The following is a 22349-nucleotide window of genomic DNA, read 5'->3' as shown; positions in this document are numbered from 1 at the left end:
CAAGAGTACTTCCTCATTAGTTCTTAATTTGCAAGTCACCTGAGGTGTTTACAATATGCCAGCAAGGTATGTCAAAAACCGGAAAAAAAAATAGTAATAATTCTTTAAGCATGAGCAGCCCATATCTGGGAAAAATAAAAATCTAACAGATCATTTTGCTGTAACAAACAAACCTCCTACCTTCTTCTTTGTATTGACTGAAACCTATTTTTTCTCCCACAATGCAAAATCTCACTTCCTTTTAAAGCACTGGACAGCAGCAGCTATGAAGAGCATAATGCCCAATATTCCAAAATGCCCAATATTTACCAATTGATGCTGCTTAAATAAAAGCTTCTAACATCTTGCAATATTGGATAAATGCCTCAGTGTCTGCTTCTCAAGTAAAGGTTGGTTACTGATGAAAACACGCGTCTTCCCTTGCACAGATGCAGTGAACCTGAATCTATCAATTAAACACGTGAAGAATTGCTCTCTTGTAGCTTAGTTTCACTTACAGTTCTTGAAGTATTTTCTTAGCAAAAGCTTTAGGCTATTATTTAAAAAATGATGGGCAATTTTCCTTTCAGATGGTTCAGCTACGAAACTCATGATTCAGTGTGGAAAAAAAAGTATTTGCAGTAAAGATGCAATCAATTTCCTCCCCAGTGCACATTCTGCATACAGCCATTTCTCTGTGCGTATCAAAAGATCTCACCGCACTACTGTAGCTAGGCATGCATCACTGTTCCCACTGCACTAAGCTCAGGAGAGCAAAACCAAAGCTAGTTGAACATTAAAAGGGATTTATTTCTGTTAACTTTCTCAAACGAGATTTTTTGTAAATTGATTAAACATCTGAAACATGACTCGAATTCCTGTGAGCAAGAAGCTAACCATGCATTTGCCTGTGCAGAGTTATTTAAATAGCATGAATAACACAGGCACATAGAAAACCTATGTTATAAATTCAGCATTATTTCAGTCTCAGAGTTACAGCTATCAATGAAAATACGTCTGAGTAAACTCCATGACCCTTTAAAAACCAGCGCACTTTCAAGGAGACACATGCTCCAAGACCCAGGAGATACTGACACTAAAATACTCAAGAAAAAATTTTGGCCACTAACAGTTTCCACATTCACTGACGTTTACAAGGAAGACGTGGTACCTGTGCTATATATTAGGCTGAACTTCAGTAGAACCGGAGAGTCATGTTTGCTGTCACGCACACGCTACAGACATATTGTTACACGATTTCATAGGCCAAACACCTATTTTGCTACATAGGAAACACTAAACTAATAAAACCGAGTCTCTGCAAGTCAGACTGAGCCACCTCCCAAAGCTTTTCCTGTTCCTCACAACCTGCACCCGACCTTTACCACCACCACCAGGTGCACCCACTGCTCTCCAGAGCACGGCTGCAGGAACACGTTGCTCTCACACCCAGTCCCTCTGCAGCGCTAGCAAATGGAACAACGACTCTAAACGATGCAAATCCAAAACCCTGGCGCACTAACTTGCTGCGCTTATTAAACAGCTTACTTATCACTTAGCATAGGATTCATCTTGCTTAGCCTTAGCTAGCATTAGGGATCTAATTTTATGACAAATAATCGCCTGAGCTCCCCCTACAGTCCAAAAAGGAGTAGCTTCACATACACATCCCATCCAAGCACGTCCTAAATTTAGATCATCTGCATTCTGGAAGTGCTGTTCCAGTGTGCACAGCCTAACCTAGCTGTGTAAACATTCAGCTTCTACTGAACCTCACAAGTGTTTATATTTTTATTGAAACAGTTAAATGGCACTGCCTTCGAAAGACAAGAACCTTCTGTTACCAAGAGTTTTCTCCAGAGATGATCTGTAAAGTGAAAATAACAGTTCACATGCTAACAACTTTCCAAGTGCTGCTGTACAGCTTTCGGTTTATAATCCTTCACAACATGTACCAGTCACTGCACATGGGACTTCAGCAGTCCCTGGGTTATTCACATGATACTGAATCTAGTTACTAACACTACCTATCCAAAAAGAAGGATTTATCCCCCCTGTGCTGTGCAGCTTCACCAGCTGATGCAACCACAGCTGTGGATGCTATTTCTCTGTAACGTGATAAATTTAAATACAGATTTTGCAACTGCCCAACTCTAGCATACACATTATTACTGTTTCAAGCTCTGGCTACTACCCTGTTGACAACCCTTAGTAACGCACCAGTATCTAAATACTTTTATAAGAAACCCTATAAAACTCAACACAAGCCCTAGTGCTTGGTAAGAAGCATCTGGCAAATACGTAATGAAGTTTTGACTCATCTTGCGCAGCTGTACAGCCCGGACGATGCGCACGTATAAGCCAGGAAGCCGTGCCACCCGGGGTGAACACCAGCGACTTATCGCTTTACGACTTGGACTCCGGCTTCCTGCTCGCAGAGCCCAGGGCGGAGCAGCCTCCAAAAGGCACGGCCTGGGCGTGCGCGGCCGCAGCCGGGGCGCTGGCAGGGAGCGGCAAAGCGAAGGCCGAGACCAAGGGCTGCCACGCAGCCCCTCTCCCGTTAGCTCCTTCTCAAGGGAGGAGAGCTTTTCACCAGGCAGAACAGGCCAAGTGCCAAAGCCGAGCTCCTTGCACCCGCACTGGCTGCTGCGTATCCTCCCATCCATTTCTATCCTTCACGTGCCTCGTTTCGGAGCAGCGCTGGAACAAGTGAGAGCATGCTGCAGCTGCCGGGAGGAAAGCAGCCAGCTCCTGGCAATAGCTGCATCCCACAGAGGGCTGTTTCTTCACACAAGCATTGGAAAACAACTGCCTACTCCGTCAGCTCCCTCCATCCTCATTACACATCCCTGCCATGCCGCCCGAAGGCTTACCCCGTCCAGGGTTACTCCTCCAGCACTTCCAGGCTTGTTCACCTATGGCTGTTCTGCAGGCTGCTCTCAGCTCTGTGTTCGTATGCACACAATGCTACCGGCAAACGCCCTAATTACAGCCCTAAATAAAAGGCCGATTTGAAGTTTAAAAAGGATGTTTTATCAGTAGCTTTGTGTTGCTGTGGAAACAAGATTCCAAGGGCATGCCCAGGGATAGGAACCGTTCTGAAATACTGAATTCTGTAGCTTGCAGCGAGGAGAGGGAAGGAATAAAAAAATAATTCCCAAACTGCTCTGTGAAGATCTTCAGTCTTCTCATTCGGTCTACATTTAGCTCAATCGCAGATATTTCCACAACATGCTGACATTTATCAAGTTACAATGCAAATAGCTTAAACTTATTTTTAAGACTGCTGTGAGAAAAATAACACCATATTGTGATGTAGAGAACCAACAGTACCGTAACAGGCTGCTCACCACGATTCCTAGGGCAAGGGAAGGCAGCGTTACGAGGTGTAGATTTCTGGAGGGGGCTGTCAGGTTGGGTGCTCTGTGCTTGTTTTTTGTTGTAAACAATCAGATTCTTCAGAATAATTAGTTTCTTATTTCAGATGAAAAAATACATGGAGCAGCCACAGTACGTTATTCTTTATCCAAAAGCAAAGACTAGAAATAGGATAAAAGCAGCCAAGTTTCCAGACATCCAGGCATGTGTCATTTTTATAACACTGAATACACTTCTTGTCCCCAACTGTAAACACCCAGGGTTAAAGAGATGTCTTTGACACTTTGTTCCACTTATTCATAATATTTTTGAAAATAAATAAGCATGTTTCTCATTAAAACTTTTTTTAGTACTACCTTACAGAATCATCACTTGCTTTTAAAAGAAACATGCACGTGTACATCAAGGTGTATTTGCCTTCTTCCAGCACACCCCAGGCTACGAAAAGACAACCAAGTTATCCTCAGAGTTTTCACTTCAGTTATTAGCTTTCTCTAAAAGATGACCTTAATAATGCAGCGCTTCCCAGGCTTCTCAGTTGTGAATTCAAGAAGTATAATTATTTCCCATTACATAAAAAACGGGTGATACTCAGTGAACCCAGGATTCAAAACTGTTTCTGCAGATTCTGTCTTAAGAATTCCCTTAATTTTATCTTAAGATTCATCTTAAGAATTCCCACCAATTCTCACAGGAAATATGGACAGTGATATATCTTGAATGTTTAAAGGTACAGTAAAAATAAAATGTCTCATTATCAGAATTAACCACTTTAATTTTGAGTCATTATCCCTCTCCTATGAAGGTGGGAGGAAAGAGTACTTTTTCCTTCTGCACCACGCATCAGTCTGATGAACTACAGCAACAAGGGTATCTCAGCATACTTCTACCTTCTTCCATTAAAGATTTTGTTTGACAGACTCTTAATTCCTATCATGGAGGAAATTTAACAGAGCCATGAAAATGGAGAACTACTTAAATATCAAATTCTTGGGGGAAAAAAAAATCCCAGCTTTGACACTCTAGCTGCTTTTCGAACTACAAAAAGATTACACAACTTTAAGAACACAAGCACCCCATACTTTCTCATGCTATACTGAGGGGGAAAAAAAAAAAAAGTCAAATATGCTGGAATTCAGCACTTCTGAATTATCTGTCAGCATGCTACAGGCACCCCCCATTGATTATGAAAAAACAGCTGTACCTGTCTCCTCAGTCTTTGTGAAACTCCCACAAGCACTAGCAGCCTATACGGAAAGAAGATGCCAGAAACTTGAATTCAGAACTGAGCTACTTCAGAGTAAGTTTGGGTACAAGAATTATACACTGAATTGCCATAAATTTGAGTGATTAAGAAACAGACCTTTTCTCACCCCTTGTACCAGCATGAAATAGACACACAGTTTTCAAGAGTAAGCCAGAAGAAACGTACAGTGGGTCCTCCTAAATGCAGCTATACAAGTACCTGATCGCCGAGTTCTCCACCATCTATAGTGTCGGCAAATTACCTCAAGTAATGAATTACAGGATGACCTCAGATTTATCTTAAGTCATCTTTTTGTCAAGGAAAGAAAAGCCAAAGAACACGCACTGCTGTAGCATACAGCCGTCAGCAGGCACTGGAAGTCACCATCTATTTTTCCCCATTTTCTCACATCGCATGGTACAAAACAAGGCAGAACAGGAAGACTGTGCACCAAGAGAACACTACAAGAACTATTTAGTAAATGTGACCCAACTTCCACTGGTGTTAGCTCAGCCTTACCTGGACATTCCTAATGCCATACTACTGGAAAATTTGTTTTCTCATCTTTTGATCTGTCTGGATTCTAGTGCCACTGGATAGATTATTGTCTTGGGGCTAAGAAAATACAAATCTAAGTCTTTTAGCACGACTCCTTTGCAACACAAGGTCATACTTCATAAACTCCTCATGAATAGATCCATGTTCTTATCCCTTTTTTATCCGTTGTTCATCACAAAATGGCCAAGTTCTACTTTTTATGTTGTATTCCAGAGGATAACCTAAACAAGCTACTTTAACTCAGATCTATCATAACATTGACTGCTCGTCTATTCCAAAGAGGGGGAGAAGAATCTTATGTCTAAGAGAGTCCTTTATTTTAGCACGAGTGCATAACGAGATGTGCCCACAATCAATACAGACTGCTCTGTCATGCTTTTTGTTAACCTCTGCAGCTGGCTGGATTGCACTATAACTGCATTACCTTCAGCTTTGCCACCTACTTTTTCAGCGATCTTCCCTACATCCTTCAGCAGCAACCCTAGCATTAGGGGTTCCTAGCACAATTATGCCAACTCGCCCCACCCCTGCCCATGACAGAAGTGACTGATGACACCAGAGAGGTTTTATTTACTCTTTGGCAGTTTCTGACCTAGGACAGGTTATTGCCCTTCACCTCACAAATGCTTAAGGCACTTCTGTAACCTCCTGGAAGAGGTTTGTTTTCATTCATCTATTCAAATAATTCCATTAAGCTAAAAAGGCACAAATTTATTTTTCAGAATTTGAAAAGTAAAACCTGACAGAACCTTTCAAAGCATTATAATTTAAAACTATTTACTATGCACATAATAATGACTTGATAGCTTAATTCCTTATTTCACTCCTAGGATCCCAAAAATAAGTATCTGGTCCTGCAAAATGGAGTCTGTTCAATAAATTACTTTAGCCAGAAGCTCAGTCAATTCGTAAGCCCAGGTGTGGCAGACCAGATGATCTGTGTTTTGTTACCACCTATTAAGCTGAACTATGAAGAGCAGCAATTCTAGAACTACACCTTAACGTTAGCATTAGAAAAATATTAGCTGTATGTCACCCAAGGTTCTGTCTGTGCTGTTTCATTAAAGCAGTCATTTAACTTCATGGTGCTCTGATGAATCTTAGCTGCTCCAGGAAACCCACCACTTCTCTCAGTTTCCTGTTTCTCCCTGTGCATATTTTTCTATGCATTTAGCTGTGTACCATGAGGCTTCAAATCACCATGTGTGTCCACGCTGCTTTATATCACTTTAGCTCAAGTTGGTCTTCAGAAAATGGAAGCACTGAACAGCCTCACACGCCTTGCTATTTTGTCTACTTTTTGCCTTCCTGCTTATCCTCCCATTTTAGATGTAAAGGTTCTCTGCTACCAATTATTGCTTTGGATAGCATCTATGCCAAATTTAACATTTACACAAAGCTCACTGTTCTGTTGGAAGGCCCTTTGGCTATCCCTGAAACAAACCCCCCATCCCGAAAGCCCCGACTGCTGTACCTAGTTCCAATATTCTCCTTACATAACGTTAACGCAATTTCCATGGGAATCAGTTCTGGGTAAAATTGTTAGAGCTCGACAGCATCTCAGATAACCTAAAGGCAAAGGGAATTAAAAGGAGCCGCTGCAGTTCACTCCTCTCTTCGTGCCTGACAATCCTGCCCCTTTCTTGCTGTTTCAGTAGGGCCGGTAGCTTTCTTTGTGCCAAATCAGAGACCCGAAGCACCTCAAAGCCAAGCAGCTAAAGAATAGGAAGAGCAAAGCAGTCCTCTACCAGCATATTTCTATTCCCTTCCTGTGCCAGCACTGTCACTCACGTGGCTTTGCATTTGTCACATTAACTTGCTGCTTTTGTGTGTGTGTGTGTGTGTGTGTGTGTGTGTGTGGTGGTGTTGTTTTTAAAGTAACTTTTAGCCAAATCAGGTTTTGAACACTGCTCCCAGCAGCTGCGCAAGCACCAGCACAAGGGAGGAGGAAGGAATTCCATGACCTGCGGCAGGGCAGGAAAGGCTGCCCCTTCAGAAGCAGCACAGCCGTAGATCAGCGTAAGTCAATCATGGAAACCACAGCTTCAGCTTCTAGCCAGGGCTATCATAAAAACCCAGCCTCCACACGCCAGCCAGTGAGGCGCCGACTTCCTCATCCGTGCTTACAGCTTCAGGGAGATGCAGCAAAAAGCAGCCACGGAGAGAAGACAGGTCAGTTACATAACAGGGCCAGAGCCTCCAGAACAACAACAACAAAGGCAGCGCAGAGCAGGCACTATAAATATTTGCAGAAAATATTTCCCCTCCTTCCTAGGGAGAAGGAGGGCACTACCAAGCAGCTGGGAGTGGTGATAGTAGCAACAAACTCCCCAACGGGGTTTACTCTTTTGCCTAACCAGGTTCTAATTTGACTTACATCTCAAACACTCTCCCTAAAATCAGCTTGAGGAGAGGGAAAATGATGCAAGATTCACACAATTATTTTTCAGAAGTCACCTTATTTGATTCCACATGTTATAGGATTTCAGAAAGGAATTCACAATGCTTCATTCCAGAAAGAAGCAACAAGAAAAATGTTGTTTTTTTTTTTTATTTGTTTTTAAATCACTCAAAATCATCCGTGCATACCTAGAAGCACACGTTTTCCTAAACCCGTAGAAATGAAAGAATCACAAAGCACTAAATAAAGCAAGCTCATGTTTGCTGTCCTACCATGGTTAGTTCAGTCTCCATTTGCAAAACAAAACCAAACCACCAGCACTGAGCGTGCATGTCACTACTACCAGAAATTACTTCCCTTCACACCTTACTGTGCATTTTTTGCATGTTTTTTTTCCCCCATCTTTTTCAAAAAGCATTCAGGCTGTAAACCCTTACCCCTCAAACATATTGCTTTGTGTTTTGTTGAGTGTATCTGCAGGAAGACGTCTTGGATACTGTAAGTAAAACCAAGGTATTTCACAATCACAAAACAGTCAGAAAAAATCCAATATAAAGGTCAGCCTGAATGTCGCTTGGGGTACTTTGCACCACCCAAATACCAACACCACTGGGCCAATTCGGGACGGAGGCAGTTTGGGCAGCATCGATCCGTGGTGCTCGGACAGCTTCCCGTTTTACTCAGCCCACACTGGCGATACTCGGCAGGGGAACCACCCGCCCTCCAAACAAACAAGAAGGTACTGCAGTGACAGCTGCTAATTTTAAGGAAAACTGCAAAATGAAGTAATTACATATTATAAACTGTGAGCCTAATTGCAAGTTGTTGGTAGTTAAAACATACCCACAACAGAGACGAATACTTTCTGCCGTGTAACAAAAACTCTCATTTGCATTCTAATCACCTCCGAGTACTTCACCCTTATGAAAATTCAGTTAAAATACAAAAGAATAGCTTCCAAGAGAAGCCACTTTTCCCGTAACAGGAGTTGGGTTGTTCCCAGTTCAGGCACTGCTGGGCGAGATGCATACAGCCATGCCAAGAGCCGGACTGTCGGGGAGGTTCTGCACAAACCCAGCGGCGCGTTCCTGCTGCAGCCGTCCTGCCAGCCCCACGAAGATGCAGAGGGTGGGTTTAGGTTAGATATTAAGGAAGGAATTGTTCACTCAGTGGTGGTGAGGCTCTGCACCAGGCTGCCCAGAGAAGCTGTGGCTGCCCCATCCCTGAAGAGCCCAAGGCCAGGCTGGACGGGTCTTTGGGACACCCGGTGTGGTGGGAGGTGGCGTGCCCATGGCAGGGGGCTGGGGAAGGTGGGCGGTAAGGTCCCTTCCCACCCAAACCATGCGCTGATTCCAAACTTAGCTCCCTCTGAAAAGGGGATTTGTTCAGAAGCAGAAAACTCTAATAACTGACCTAACAATGAAGGGAATCTAGCTTTTACACAGACAAATCACCCAAAACAAACTACATGTTGCTCCATTTCACCAGCAGTGTTAATTTCATTTTGCAACACGCTAAGAAAACAATTCTAAAATACACACGTGCCACCACGTGCTGCATTTGAGCAACGTGGTAAATCTAAACTGCAGTACCATTAAAATCAGTCATTTTTTTTCAGATATTATTTGAAGAATTTCTGAAATACTTCACTTAAATGCAAGTAAAAGAGTTTTCTTGCAAGACAACGTCCAGCTTCATCTGTTAGCAGCATGGGCTTCCAGCTCAGCACAAGGCTAACCACGTTCGGGGCTGCTGCGGGGCGGGCAGCCGTCGGGTCAAGGAACGCGGTCGCTGCTGAGGCCACATCTGCAATACTGCGTTTCACTCTCCCCCAGTACTGGAGCAAGTCCAGCAGAAAACCATTAGGATGCAAAGGGGCTGAAGGACAGGACATACAAAAGAAAAATGAGGAAACTGGGTTTAAGACAAAAAAAAAAGAGGGGGGGGAAGGTGGTGGGCTGTCTTAAGCTACACAAAGGGAAATTGCAGAGAAAAACTGATCCAGAGTCTTCTCGGAGGTTAGAAAGTAAAAAAAGGACAAGGAGGACAAGCAGGAACAGTCACAAGGTGCAGCAAGGGAAATTCTCAGGTTTGTAAGGGCAAAAGTTTCACCAAGCAGTTGGTTAAACACGGGGAGTTGCCCAGAGAACCTGCGGAATTCCCATCCCTGGAGATTTTGGAAATACTGAGCAGACAGCTTGAGCTGATTCTGAAGTCGGCCCCACTCTAAGCAGGAGGTTGAACTGAACGACGTCACTAAGTCCCCTCCAACCTGCACTATTCTGTGAACTATTCCCCAGCAAGATGTCAAAATGTTATTAAACATCAAATTGATCAGTTAATTTCCTTTCTAGATCACAGTTGAAAGCTATGACAAAGCATTATTTAAAAAAAAGCACTGTTTTGGCCAAGTACTGGTTTCCAGCTGGGCTGAGCTGCACACCTCGGCCGGCAGCACCAGCCCTTCCACCAGGCTGCCACCCCGCTGTCCTGCAGGGCCGTGTTTCTGTCCATGAGAGCTACCAACAGACCCATCTCTGAAACCAGGGCATCTGGCACGGCTCTTCTCACGTGTGACCTCCTGACCTCATCTCTTCCCCAGCAGAGCAGCGTGTAGCATTTCTTAGTGCTAGCAAAATACCAGTGTTTAAGAAACACGAAGAACCTTTCCATCTTGGAAAGATGAAGACCTCTACCATCTGTCAGACTCGATGGCAGGCACCAGGTTGAAGAGCCACATGTAGGGGTGCAGGAGACAGACTGACGCAACCACACGCAGCTACTGCGAACACATACGGCTTATTTCCTTAATACATCATGCTAAAAAACCCACAAGTTATCTGCTTCTGCAGGCCGAACCACGCCACGTTAAGAAAACGTGAATTCATTTATGAAATGCAAGCGTCCCTGAGCTGCACTCCCCAACTCAGGCCAGTATCCCGTTACTTTGGGCAGAGAGGAGAAGTTGCAGCCTCTCACCATAAACCTTCCCGACAGCCCTGATAGGAGCAGAGAACAAGCAGCTGCTGCCCTGGCCCCGCTGCCTGCCCGTGGTGCCACCAGGGCGAGCAAGGAGAGCAGCTCCAATGCTCCTTCTTGTCCTTGTCTCTGGGTTAAGCCAGCGCTGGAGGCTGGGGTGACTGAAGGGAAATGCTTACCTGCCTTCTCCCCAGAGGGAACAAGCTGATAACCAGCCACTAATTACATTCCCTAATTCTCTACTCTGATCCTTGCACTAACGACGATGAATTAGGGTTGGCGGACTTGTATCAGCTCTGTCTGCCTTATCAAGCAGACCAGAACGCGCTAATTAACAGGTATTGACACCTATGTGCAACCTGCACTCCCTGAAAGTGCTTATAAACAGGACACAAAGCCATCCTTGCTCCATCATTACAGTGTACCCTCTCCAGATCAAAGGACTAATAAACAGAAAAAGAATTTACAGGCTGCCCCTTGCCACTAAGCAGTCGCCCCTAAATCACCGATCTGACCCTCACAGAGGGATGGCAAATGATACCCTGTCAGGGATGGCAAATGCTACCTTGTCGTCTAATTTGGACAGTCTGGAAAGAAAATATTAAACACATCTCACAACACATTAAAAGTCAGGTTGAGAAAGGCAAGATTTGAGCTTCAAGATCATTTTCTTCTGTCTGCATTCACCTTTATTATTTATGTACAGGATTTGCAGCAGTGATAACACTTTGTGCTCACATAAGCCTGATAACAAAAAGGGCTTCCAAAAACCAGAACATAAACCAGAACATCCTTATTGCATTCCCATTAACCATTTATTTCCAGAAAGGACTTGTTTTAAACCATCAAGTGGTCATCTTGCCAAGACAGCACCAACCAAACAGACAAAGAACAATACATGCTGGAAATACAAGGCTAAATCCAATCCTATTTTTATCACTGTTTCAATGTGTTTAAAATACAGCCTGCTAACAGGCCTCCTTTAAAAAAATGGGGAGGAAGAGGCAGCTTCAGAAACCTTTCACAGTTTGTATTTGCGTTGTGAAACTTTCAGTATGAAAGTCATTTCTAGCTGACTCTCAGGTCGATAATCCCCTACCACTGGAAGAAAGGGAACGTCACAAGAACTTCACACCAAAACCCCTGAAAGTAACTCTTAACAAAAGAAAAGAAGAAAAAAATAAACACATTTGCATGTATGTGGATAAATTAATTTAGAGCAACAAACATGACAGTATGACTAAATAATTGCTCAAAGAATGTCCTGCAGTCCTACAAAGTGCTGAGGATTTCAGCTGAGGCTTGGTTTGCACTGTGCTCATTCCCTAGTTCCACATGCAAAAACACCAAAAGCGAAAAAACAGTTCAGAAGGGGATGCTCGCATGGATATGCACTAATTAACCACTTCACGCCCAGCAGCAAAAGTGCTGAGTAAGATGCAAGCCTCCACCAAAGGATGAACGTTTTTGGCAGAGTTTCACTGGAGGACACTAAGGTGGGGGGTTGCCTGGTAATATGCTGTTCTGCTGACACAGTGCAACCACAGCACAGCAGTAAATACATTGCTCTGTTGAGGCTTTTTATTTATTCTCTAACTGAAAACCCAATTAGGTTAAAAATGACGATGCAATAGAGAAAACGGAGAGAAATCCTTGAACGCCTTTACGGGTTTTCAAATAAGATAAGAGAACGCTCGTGCGCAGTGTATTCAGTCAACATTTCCCTGTTTCCTGTGCTGTTATTTTAGGTTTTGATCAGTATTTGTCAAACATTATTCAGTGCTGCAAAATCAAAATGGAAGGCTGACTGTAACAGCAGCCTCCTAAGAATACTTCATTTGCCCTTTTTTGCAGTAATACAATTAAAATATTTTTATTTTGCTATAAACTCCCTAATTCAATAATCCAGAAATATGCACATTAGGAAAAACAAGGAAGAGAGTGAAGGATTTGAAGAGTTAAGTCACTTGTTTTCCACCTTGTGCCTTACAGCACAATGCACTTGTAAGTAACGAGCATCTCCCATCTCCCCAGTCACACGCATTAGCTGAAGGTCTAAAAGAAAGCCATTAAGGCCTGCTTTGCTGTCCTTCACTTAAGTGTACAGATTTAAATGGATTTTACACTAGCGGGAAATGTCTCCACCTGCACCCTGACAGCTTGCCCTCTACCACCCCCCACCCCAAAGGGAGATGCTTCTGCAGATGCTCACTGCATTAGCAATCAAAGCAAGGTAAGAAACAGGCAGCATTAATCTGCACAAGCTATACCCCGCTGATCTGTAAGTAAAGCTACTTAATCATAGTTGCTTGTGTGCTATGCACTACAGCACGTTACAGTTGCTATGGCATTTAGCTAGAACATGTGCATCCAACACTTTCCTTATCGAGTACACAGCATAAACTGAGACTTTGTTCCCTGTCATTTCACACCCAAGGCAGAGATCAATAATCAAGAGCACAGCATAACAAGCTTCGTATTTCCAATTAGTATCTTAAGAGGAGAAAATGCAGGAGCCAAATGTGTATTTCAATTACACTGGAGATTTGTATTTTTTTAAGCAACTACATGCAGCATCCAAAGCAGACACGATTTATGGGAGTAAGTTTTTAAATAGCAGATAACCTTCTGCAGGTTGGGAGTAAAAACGGTTTCAGTACCAGAGCAACATATGATTTGGAGGGGAAGAAAGTGACCCTGTTTTCCCTCTATCTGCTCACCAGCATAGTGATGCCAAAAAAGGGCATCCACCGCCGTGGTGCTGCTTCTTGCAATCTGTGATCGGTGGTGAAATACTTCAGCTTTCACATGATGCCTGTGTGTTACCGCTTTCTAACACCCCGTTGATACGAACGGGACGGTGCACAGCACGCATATCGAAAGCTCCCGTGTACTTTCCTAAATCAGGCTGCAAGTGTAAACCAGCGCAGTTAGCGCCGAGGTTATCTGCACTGGCTTAGTTGTGCTAGCTCGGGTGATAAAGCACACAATAACAACATTTGCACCACAAGGTTCATCAGCGCAAGTTTTGGACTGGATGTGTTGTTGTGACTTCTAACACTAAACCAAAAATAATTTTTACCCTGTTAACAGCATTTCTGATTAATACCTTGGAGGTTGTTCCCACAGCAGAAAAGTGAAGGCCACGACTCAGAACTTTCTAACAGAGGCTTATCTCTCAGCTAAGCTCGGGCCTAGATGAAAGCTTCCATTCTGAAAGGCAGGATGACTTCATCTCAACAGGCCAGCACAATTCGGCGACTATACACAAAAACCTATAGCTATAAAAATCCGCAACATATAGCTGAAGGCTGTGAAGAGCCTTTGTTGAGAAGTGTACTGGTGTACAAAAAGATTAAACATCAGAGAGAGAAATTAATGCTGATACAGCTTTCATGAAGTCATGGCCCATAAACCTCATTTAGCACCTCAAAAAATGTGCCGAAAGAACAGCAGCAGTGTTGGAACAAAGTTGGTAGAGCAACATCAGAAAAAGTTTTCTGAATTCCTCCAGTAACTGCAGAATTAAGTTTCTTTAACTACTGAGGAGGACGGAACGAGGAACCCGAGGCGAGATCACCGCGCACGCCAGGCATCACCCAGTCAGTAGATACGCTATCTTGCAGCAGCATCGCAGCTCACCCCTGCACATCTAGGCTACTAAAAAAAAAAAAAAAAAGAAAAAAAAAAAAAGGAAAAAACCACCGCCACCATCTCACCGCCGTCCTTCGGAATTTGGCAGCTCACCCCTTTAGCTCCCTAAGGCTGCTCGTTAGCGGGACTCGGCACCAGCTCTGCCGGCACCCTGCAGCCCAGCGGGGCCGAGGCGCGGTGCCACCTGCCCGCACACAATGCCCGGGCGGAGCTCACACCGCGCCCCGACAGGGGCAGCACGCCCAGACCCCATTTTTTTTTGGGGGGGGGCTCAGACTTTTTTTTGGGGCGGGCACACGGCGAGGTGCAGGACCCCAGCAGCACCCCACGGGCCCCTCACGGAGCCGGGCCCCGAAGCGCGGGGCTGGGGCTGGGGCCGGGCCCGGCCGCGCTGAGGCGGGCGGGGAGCGGGGGGGAGGCGGCGGGGCGATGGCGGGGGGGGGGGGGGGGCAGGGCCGCGGGGCTACCCCGGGGCCGCTCCCCGCAGCCAGGGCGGGCCGCGAGGGACGGGAAGGGAACGGAAAGGAAGGGAAGGGAAGGGAAGGAGGCGAAGGGAAGGGAAGGGAAGGGAGGGGAGGGGAGGGGAGGGCTCGGGCGCTGCCCCGCCGGGCCGGGCCGCGCCGCCGGCACTCACCACACCATGCCGTAGGCCCCCTCGCCGATGTAGGAGAGGTTGGTGTAGCGCGGCCCCACGTCGAACACCTGGCCCCGCACCATCTCCGGGCCCCCGGCGTTGGCGGAGCCGCCCGCGGCCGCGGCCCCCGACACCGCCGCCATGTTGTGTCCGCGCCGGGAACCGCGGGCACCGGGCGCGGGGGGGGGACGGGAGGAGGAGGAAGAGAGGCGGGAGGGGGGACGGCAGGCGGCGAGGCGGCGGGGGAGGAGGCGCGGGAGGAGGCGGAGGGCGGCCGGGAGGACGAGAGGCGTCGCCCGCTCCGCAGCAGCGCCCGCCGGGCCCCGGGCCCCGTCAGCGCCGTGCCCGCCGCGGCCGCTCTGAGGAGACGCCGCCGGCCGCGCGCGCGCGCATCGAGCGGGGCGGGGGGGGAGGGGGGGAGGGGGGGGGAGAGGGAGGCGGGGCCTCGAGCAAAGGGGGCGGGGCCTGGAGGCGATGGGGGCGGGGCTGGGTGGGGACGGGGCGGGGCGGGGCGGGGGGGCGGGGCCGGGGACTGCGGTAACCGCAGCCGCTGGGGAGGGGGCGCGGCGGGCGGGTCACGTGGTGGGCGCGGCGGCGCTGCGGGCCGCCCGCCGCCATTAGAGGCGTGAGGGGGCGGCGGGGCAGGAAATGGAGCCCGGCACGGCCCGGCCCGGGGGCAGCGGGGCCGAGCTCGCTGCGGCGCCTCCTGCCCTGGGTTCGCGGCTGTGCAGGCGCTGCTTAGCGCCGTGCTCACACCGAGCTGCGCTCGTTGCTGCCGGCTGCCCGTGCAGGGCGGGGAAGGCGCCGCGACCTCCGCCTGTCTGCTGCCTCACGGCTCGCTTCGCCCCCAGCAGCCTTGCCCCGGGCCGGGAGCTGACAGGAGTTGAGCGCAGAGGTGCTCACTCCTCTGATTTCACGCTGCAGTTCCGTAACCAGCCCGTATTACAGTGATTTTTAAGCCAAAAAGCAGCCCCGATGTGAAACCCCCCAGCTCCTTCATTTAACTAGAGCTGCTCGAGCTGTGCTCTCTCCCGTTCCTTCCAAAATTCCCCCAAATACATACGTTCACGCCTCTTGGTGTGCCTGCACCTACACACACCATCCCCAGGGCCAAACCCTGCCTGAGGAGCCCAGCCCCTGCCCCATCCCCAGGCACCAGCTCTGCATTCCCCACTGACAGCACTCGCCCAGCAGCTGTTAGCTGACGGTCCAGCTCCTCTGAGGTTCTCACAGCTCGTACTTTGTCCTCTTTTTCAACGTTTCTCTCAGCTCTGACACTGCAGTCCCTTTCTGCTGACATTCCTCCCATTGCCATCTCCCACCTCTCTGCCTTCTGGCACCCCTGTGGGTGCAGCCATCGCCCTCCTCCTCCTCCCAGCTGCCAGAAGGCACCTGAGGCATCACCTCCTGACCAAACACTTGCAATTTGCTGTAGCAGGCTCCAGATACTGTACATTCTCCAGATTACAACTTATTAGCATCCCCCAAAGCATCAGGCTCAGTTTGACCAGAAGCCGAGGGAATTCACGGGTTTCATTGTGCAGCTGGTTGGCCATCTGCAGCCCAAGGTCTCCCCTTAACGCAGCCCTGCCCCGCAGGTCAGGGCTTCAGTTTGATAGAGTGAAAGCTGTCAGGGATGGCCAACAAATCTAATAAACTCCTCCGTGTATTTAACAGACATTGAGCTACACAGCTTTTTTGTTGTGTATTTGAGGGGGAGAGTGCTTTCCATTTATTTTTCCTTGCATCCTTTTCACGATGCGTTCTGTACTTTAGAAACCCAGCATTATTTTTCTCAGAAATTTTAGACAGCAGTAAATGTGAATAAATGTTTAAATTTTCTGAAAACAAGTAAAGTAAGATTTAAAAGGTTCTCAACTCCAAAAATGAAATTATGGTTACAGTTCTGATTTCTTACATAAATAAATCTGTCATCAGCAAATGCAAAACAAATGATTATAGGGAATCTAGTTTAAACACAACCTGTCATAGCAAAATTTAATTAAAAACTGGTGTGAATCTACATTATTTTCTACCTTCACAAAGATGCATCAGAACAAAAAGAAAACCACCCAGGCAGGCCAGGAAATTGTGGAAAGACCATCAGCACCTTTGAATGTTGTGTTCAAATATGTTCAAGCCAACTAAACCCAAATAAGCAACCAAAAGGCTATGGTGTACTTTGCCAACAATTTCTCTTGTGACAGAACTTAGCGTACATATTTCAGTTAGCGAGGTAGGCAGGCTGGATAGAAATATTATCAATTGCTTTTCAGCCTATTTAAGTACACTGCCATTACCTGCACTTCAACGTTGGGTCTGGGTCTTTCACTTCAGCAAGGTGACATTAGAGCCTCAATTCTGAAAAGAATGTAAATGTGTTTTACAAAAATTATTAGTTTGACAATCAAAATAATGGGTTATGTTGGTGGGGATAGGTGATACTACAAAATGACAGCAGATAATGAAAAGCAGAGGGTAAAACTGTCTCCATGCCTCAAACAGAAACAAAAACACTGCTAAGAAGAGCTTCTCCAAAGAGAAATGCAGTCCCTTCTGTTTGAAAGCTATATTAGGAAACAGCTAAGCCATACAATAGGTCAGTTTAAATATGCCATGGTTTGGACCATCTCCATCTTCATATCAAGTTCAGGAGTCACATGGATGAGTTCATTCTACAATCAGGGTCCGCAAATTCTCTGTACAGTTATACACATCTACTTTAACTGTTAACTTCACGTTCCGTAAATAGGTCTCTTGAAAAGCAAATGTCATACTAGGAAAGGCCCTAGGTGTCCTGGAAACAGCATGATCAGGTTTAGGCAAAGAACAAACAACACGCAACTGCCCTACAGTGTCATATTCTATTGGGGGTGGAAGGGGGTTCATTTTTTATTTTTTTTTTTAATTAAAGCTGCATCTCCTAAAATCATCACCACTGTGACAGTTGTATTATTTGCGTGGAGATACTGAAGATGCAGCTTTTATAGTATTTGCTGCAGGAGTATGGTATTTGCTTTCAGAGTACCTCAGTATGACCCTGACCTGCCACCCTCATCGTTGAAACAAATTACATACAATTTACATATATAAAACAATTTTTCCCAGCACTAGTTAAGGAGACCTCAAGCCTCTGTGGGGGGGAGAAAAAAAAAAAAAAAAAAAGAGAAATAAGACATGTAAGATGTTTCATAAAGATATATTTTAACTTCTCAGGCACTCAGGAACCATGGTGATGTATGAGACACAAACTTAAATTGCTTAGATATGAGCTCTGATCCACTGGGAACTACCCTAAGATTCATGAAGAGCATCAGATGCTAATAACTTCTAGGCAGTACCTACCTGGGCTTGATTTAACTGGTGACATACAGCCAAAATCCCTTGAGATTAATTTCCATTTAAATATCGGCCATTGCTTTGGCTGTGTGAAGTGACCTTAGCATAAATGAGAATCTCTCTGTAATCTTATGCTGTTGGGAAGTCAAAAGTTTCATGCTCAAAGTGCTGGATAACTTGATGACAAAACAAATTTAATTCTTTTTGTCCTAGTATTTTCTTTTTTCCCCCATTTAGCATTCTGACTGAATTTGCAGGAAACTTATGGTGGCTTATACTTTATGGGCTTAAAATTAATAAACAGATTGCTATGTTTGTTTTGTGCGTGACAAGGGGAGCACAAAGGATTATTAATCGCAGAACTGTTCTGTCAGAAACAGCCTTGATTTTGCACTGGATATCATTCTGTCACTGTCACGCTGTCAGCACTGTAGGGTGTGTATTATCTATCATGTTCTTGTTAGATTTGCTGTTCACAGATACGATATAGCTTGAAAGCTCAGGTACAATTTCAACTCATTTTTGTGTTCTTTAGTTTTGTGCAAGTAGTTTACAACTATATTATAAATATTTTAGAAGGAATCCATTTTACAGCAACTTTAAAAGCTTATTATATAATTATAACAATTTAAACTAATATACCGACATTTTACGGCTAAGTAAAATTAAGTTGCTTTTATTTCTCAACTGCAGTAGCAGCAGTATCCAGGCACTGTCCTGCACTTCAGTAATGGAAATTTCCCAGCTTCAAAGCACGCTCTGTCTCAGTCAGCTGCAATAAAACTGAGTGATTTCAATATTGCTGTGTGCTTTACTTGTCCTCAGTTATCTGGAGCTTGTATCTTTTGAAAACCGACTTCTCCTCATGAGCTTGCTTCATCTCGCCCAAGACTTAAAATTCAGTAAACAAGCTACAGATGAAAAAATAAGTGAACAAGATAAAGTTATTCTACAGGACTGGCAAAACAAAACACATGGGCAGCCAATATTTAGATAGAATATTGGAGTGACTTGTGAGGATGTCGCTGAAATCCTGCTACATTAACATTTTTCTTGTGCCAAAGCTTTATGCACTGAAAGGCTTTTAAGTTTTTACAAATTTGATTTAGCTAGTGTGTAATATCAGTCTCTTGACCTATTTCTGAAATCATTGATTGTTAGGCAAATACAATAAAATACAGAAAAGAGACAAGATTACTAGAAAACCTCAGAAGTCTCATGATTTACAAACACTAAAATATGCAGTCTGTTTCCCCCACTTGTTCTCAGTTCAGCTGTTGGCAGGACAAGCAATGCCTCCAACAAAGGCAGAAGTCAAAGAATGTAGAAACAGGATCACTGAGGTTTTATGCTGTCTAGATGTTGCAGCAACTCTGTTTTCAATATTTCTTGCTTATAGCTGAGGGCAGAGGAGAAAGCATCAGTCCTGATATCTACACCCAACTGCATCTGGCTTTGTGCAAATGAAGCACTTGGAGACACAAAAGTCCCTTCACTGAGAAGCAGTTTGGGAAATGATATTAAACCTTCAAACAAGACCTTACTAGGCCTTCCTTTAAAGTGATGCTGTTGTCACTTTGGGTGGTTTGTCACAAACACATATCTAATGATTTTGTGGTGGCACAAGTATAGTTCCAACTGTCTGCTGTTGTTACGTTTAGTCTAAGTGATGGGCCCTGGCTGAAGAGAAACAAGGTGCAGGAAACAGTACACTTATGGCATTTTGAGATTTTCACATGAAAGCCATTGGGGTTTAAAATTCAGCCCGAACTGACACATCACACTGCCTCGGCACAGCTATTCTGAGTGCAGGTTTCCACATACGAACAGACATACTTAGCTTTTCTGCTGCTAGTCTTGGCAGATAACAAGACCTGACTGGAACCAGGACTGCCGGTCCTCCTGTACAGGGCAGACCCAGGCCCTGCTGACACTGCGTGGCAGGACTGCAGAAGAGGCACCTCCAGATTTACAGCTGAGACACGTTTTGGGTTCCTTCAGGGAAAATCTGCATCATTGCTCTCTAAGCTGCACCTGTGCTGTGGGAGGGATGGTGTCAGTCACTTCTTGCACTTTGTTCAACCCACTGACCAAAGAGCCCAAAGAATCTGTATTGCATATTTTTAAAGACGTTACATCAATTAGACATCAGTTTCCACAGTCTGAAACTGGCAAATCAACACGCAGTTTTAAAACAACCAATTCTTTTGCAGTTTTGCATATCTATAGCAGAAATGAGCTCTGCAGACGAGATTTCCTGAAGGAAGTGGTGTCACAGCATGTTGAAAAAAAGAGCCAGGCTGTTGGAATCTGTGTTGCGTTACGTGGGTAATGCAATACCTCTGAGTGCTTCCTGTTTATCCAGAGAGAGAGTTTTTACCACACCATAGAACTTGCAAGCATTTAATAATAAACACTAAGAAAAAAATACATATATCCAAATATACAACCCCCCGTGGCATCTGTCATTATAAACAAGAGAAGGTTTTCATGATATATATCAGGGGACTACCCATGTGAGAAGCAGATTTCAAGGCAGAGCCCATGTCCCACTGAAATCCATGCCACATCTCTTATTAGGTCATTGGACCACTAGACGCACACACACATGTATATATCTGTGATATATAAATAGTGATTCGTTTTAATGAACAAATGTAATTTTTACTGTCAGCATTTGTCATTTTTGTAAAGAACATAAGAGAATGAACATTCACAGAGATGCAGCAAAGAGCCTTATAAAAAAATGGCAAAAGTAGGATTTGCTTCTACCAACAATAATCTGCAAGTGCTGAGGAACCTAATCAAATATACAAATTGTGCAGATGCGCAGAGCAGTGCTGTATTGCTGCATGGCCCTTCTCACCTGAAAGCTTTGCCTCAGTTCTTCCAGATAAATTAACCTAGCCTGAAAAGGTAGAGTTGTGAAACAGAAGGGTGAAAAATTTTCAACACCAGCACTCTTTATGGTGCAACTTGCACCCACAGCAGATAAGATCTTTGGCAAGGAAATACAAACTACTGAGACTGATTTAGGATGTTCTTGTGATCATAGCTAGAACTTAATCTGAAGCGGACAGGCACATGGAGCTTGAGTCAAGGAGGGCATAATTCAAAGTTTCTACCAAATCCACAGGGAATAAGCATTTTGTTAGGTAACTGTACAACAGTGCAGAAGACAGCCCTTGTGCCTCATAGAGCTTCAGCACTGAAGGATGCTGGTTGAGCTCAGGGCAAACTATATCTTTGTTCAAGCTTTCTGGGACAAATGAAAACAACTAAACTGCAGTTTTATATAGTAACCCTGCTGCGTGGAAACTCTAGATGGGTAATGACTACATATAATTCTTCTTTAAATAGCTGTAACAGTGTAAGTGACAGAGTTTTAAGTGTTATCAGTTAGACCAGAGGAAAGACTGAACCTCAGAAAGATGTTCCCTCCAGCCACCAGCACTAGATCTAGCTAAATTGAAAGTAATTAAGACATTTATAGCTTTTTGGATTTTGAAAGTTTTAACAATGGGAAAATTATCTGGCTTACTTTACCATTGTCTTGCCTGACATACAGTGGTTATTACTTTAGATATGCAGAGCCTAACAATAAAATGCCTTTTTAAGTGCAATACATCCATTGTAATCAAGCACCACGTTTATTTTATTGCATTACTGAGTCTCTGGGTCTTGTACAAATGACACAAAATTGCTGAGAGGATCTCTGAGTGTCCTGCATCTCGACCAGCTTTTTAATACGATGTCTCATTTCCCACCGTCATTAACAGAGCCAAACTGAACCCCTGCCCTGGAAATCCTTTGACTGAAAGATCAACAGCATTGAAAAGTATTTTTGATTATTTGACAATAAGGGATGCTTAAAAAAAAAAAAAAAAAAAGAAAAAAGAAAAAAGAAAAGGGGGGGGAAGAAAAAAGAGCTAGAAAGAAGACGCTGATCTTCTTGAAGAATATGCCAAAACATCTGTAGGATGATGCTCTACATCCAATTTTACAGGTACTGTTAATGGAGGTAGGGTAAGATTAAGCAATTATGCTCTGCCAAACACTACGTATGGGAGAGCAGACAGCAGATGTCCAGCCACTTAGGCCTATGCCTTGTGCACCAGACCACGGTATGGAAATGTGTGTGGATATTTAATTGTAATTCAACTACAAATTGCTTGGATTTA

The 22349-nt window shown here is 44.8% G+C and overlaps 1 protein-coding gene across 2 annotated transcripts in view; it reads right to left on the bottom strand.

The window, feature by feature from the left end:
- The window catches only part of MAPK1 (mitogen-activated protein kinase 1), a 37223-nt gene extending 22000 nt beyond the window's left edge, over positions 1–15223 (bottom strand). Inside the window, exon 1 of one of the 2 annotated variants that reach the window (XM_027469614.3) lies at positions 14830–15223. In XM_027469614.3, coding sequence (XP_027325415.1) covers positions 14830–14972 — 143 coding nt within the window. In that variant the 5' untranslated portion in view covers positions 14973–15223. 2 annotated transcript variants of the gene reach the window in all.
- Positions 15224–22349: the final 7126 nt, after the last annotated feature.

Source organism: Anas platyrhynchos, chromosome 16, assembly GCF_047663525.1.
Source record: "Anas platyrhynchos isolate ZD024472 breed Pekin duck chromosome 16, IASCAAS_PekinDuck_T2T, whole genome shotgun sequence".
Taxonomy (NCBI): domain Eukaryota; kingdom Metazoa; phylum Chordata; class Aves; order Anseriformes; family Anatidae; genus Anas; species Anas platyrhynchos.
The sequence above is the reverse complement of the archived record's forward strand: the minus strand, read 5'-3'. Positions and strand labels throughout refer to the sequence as shown.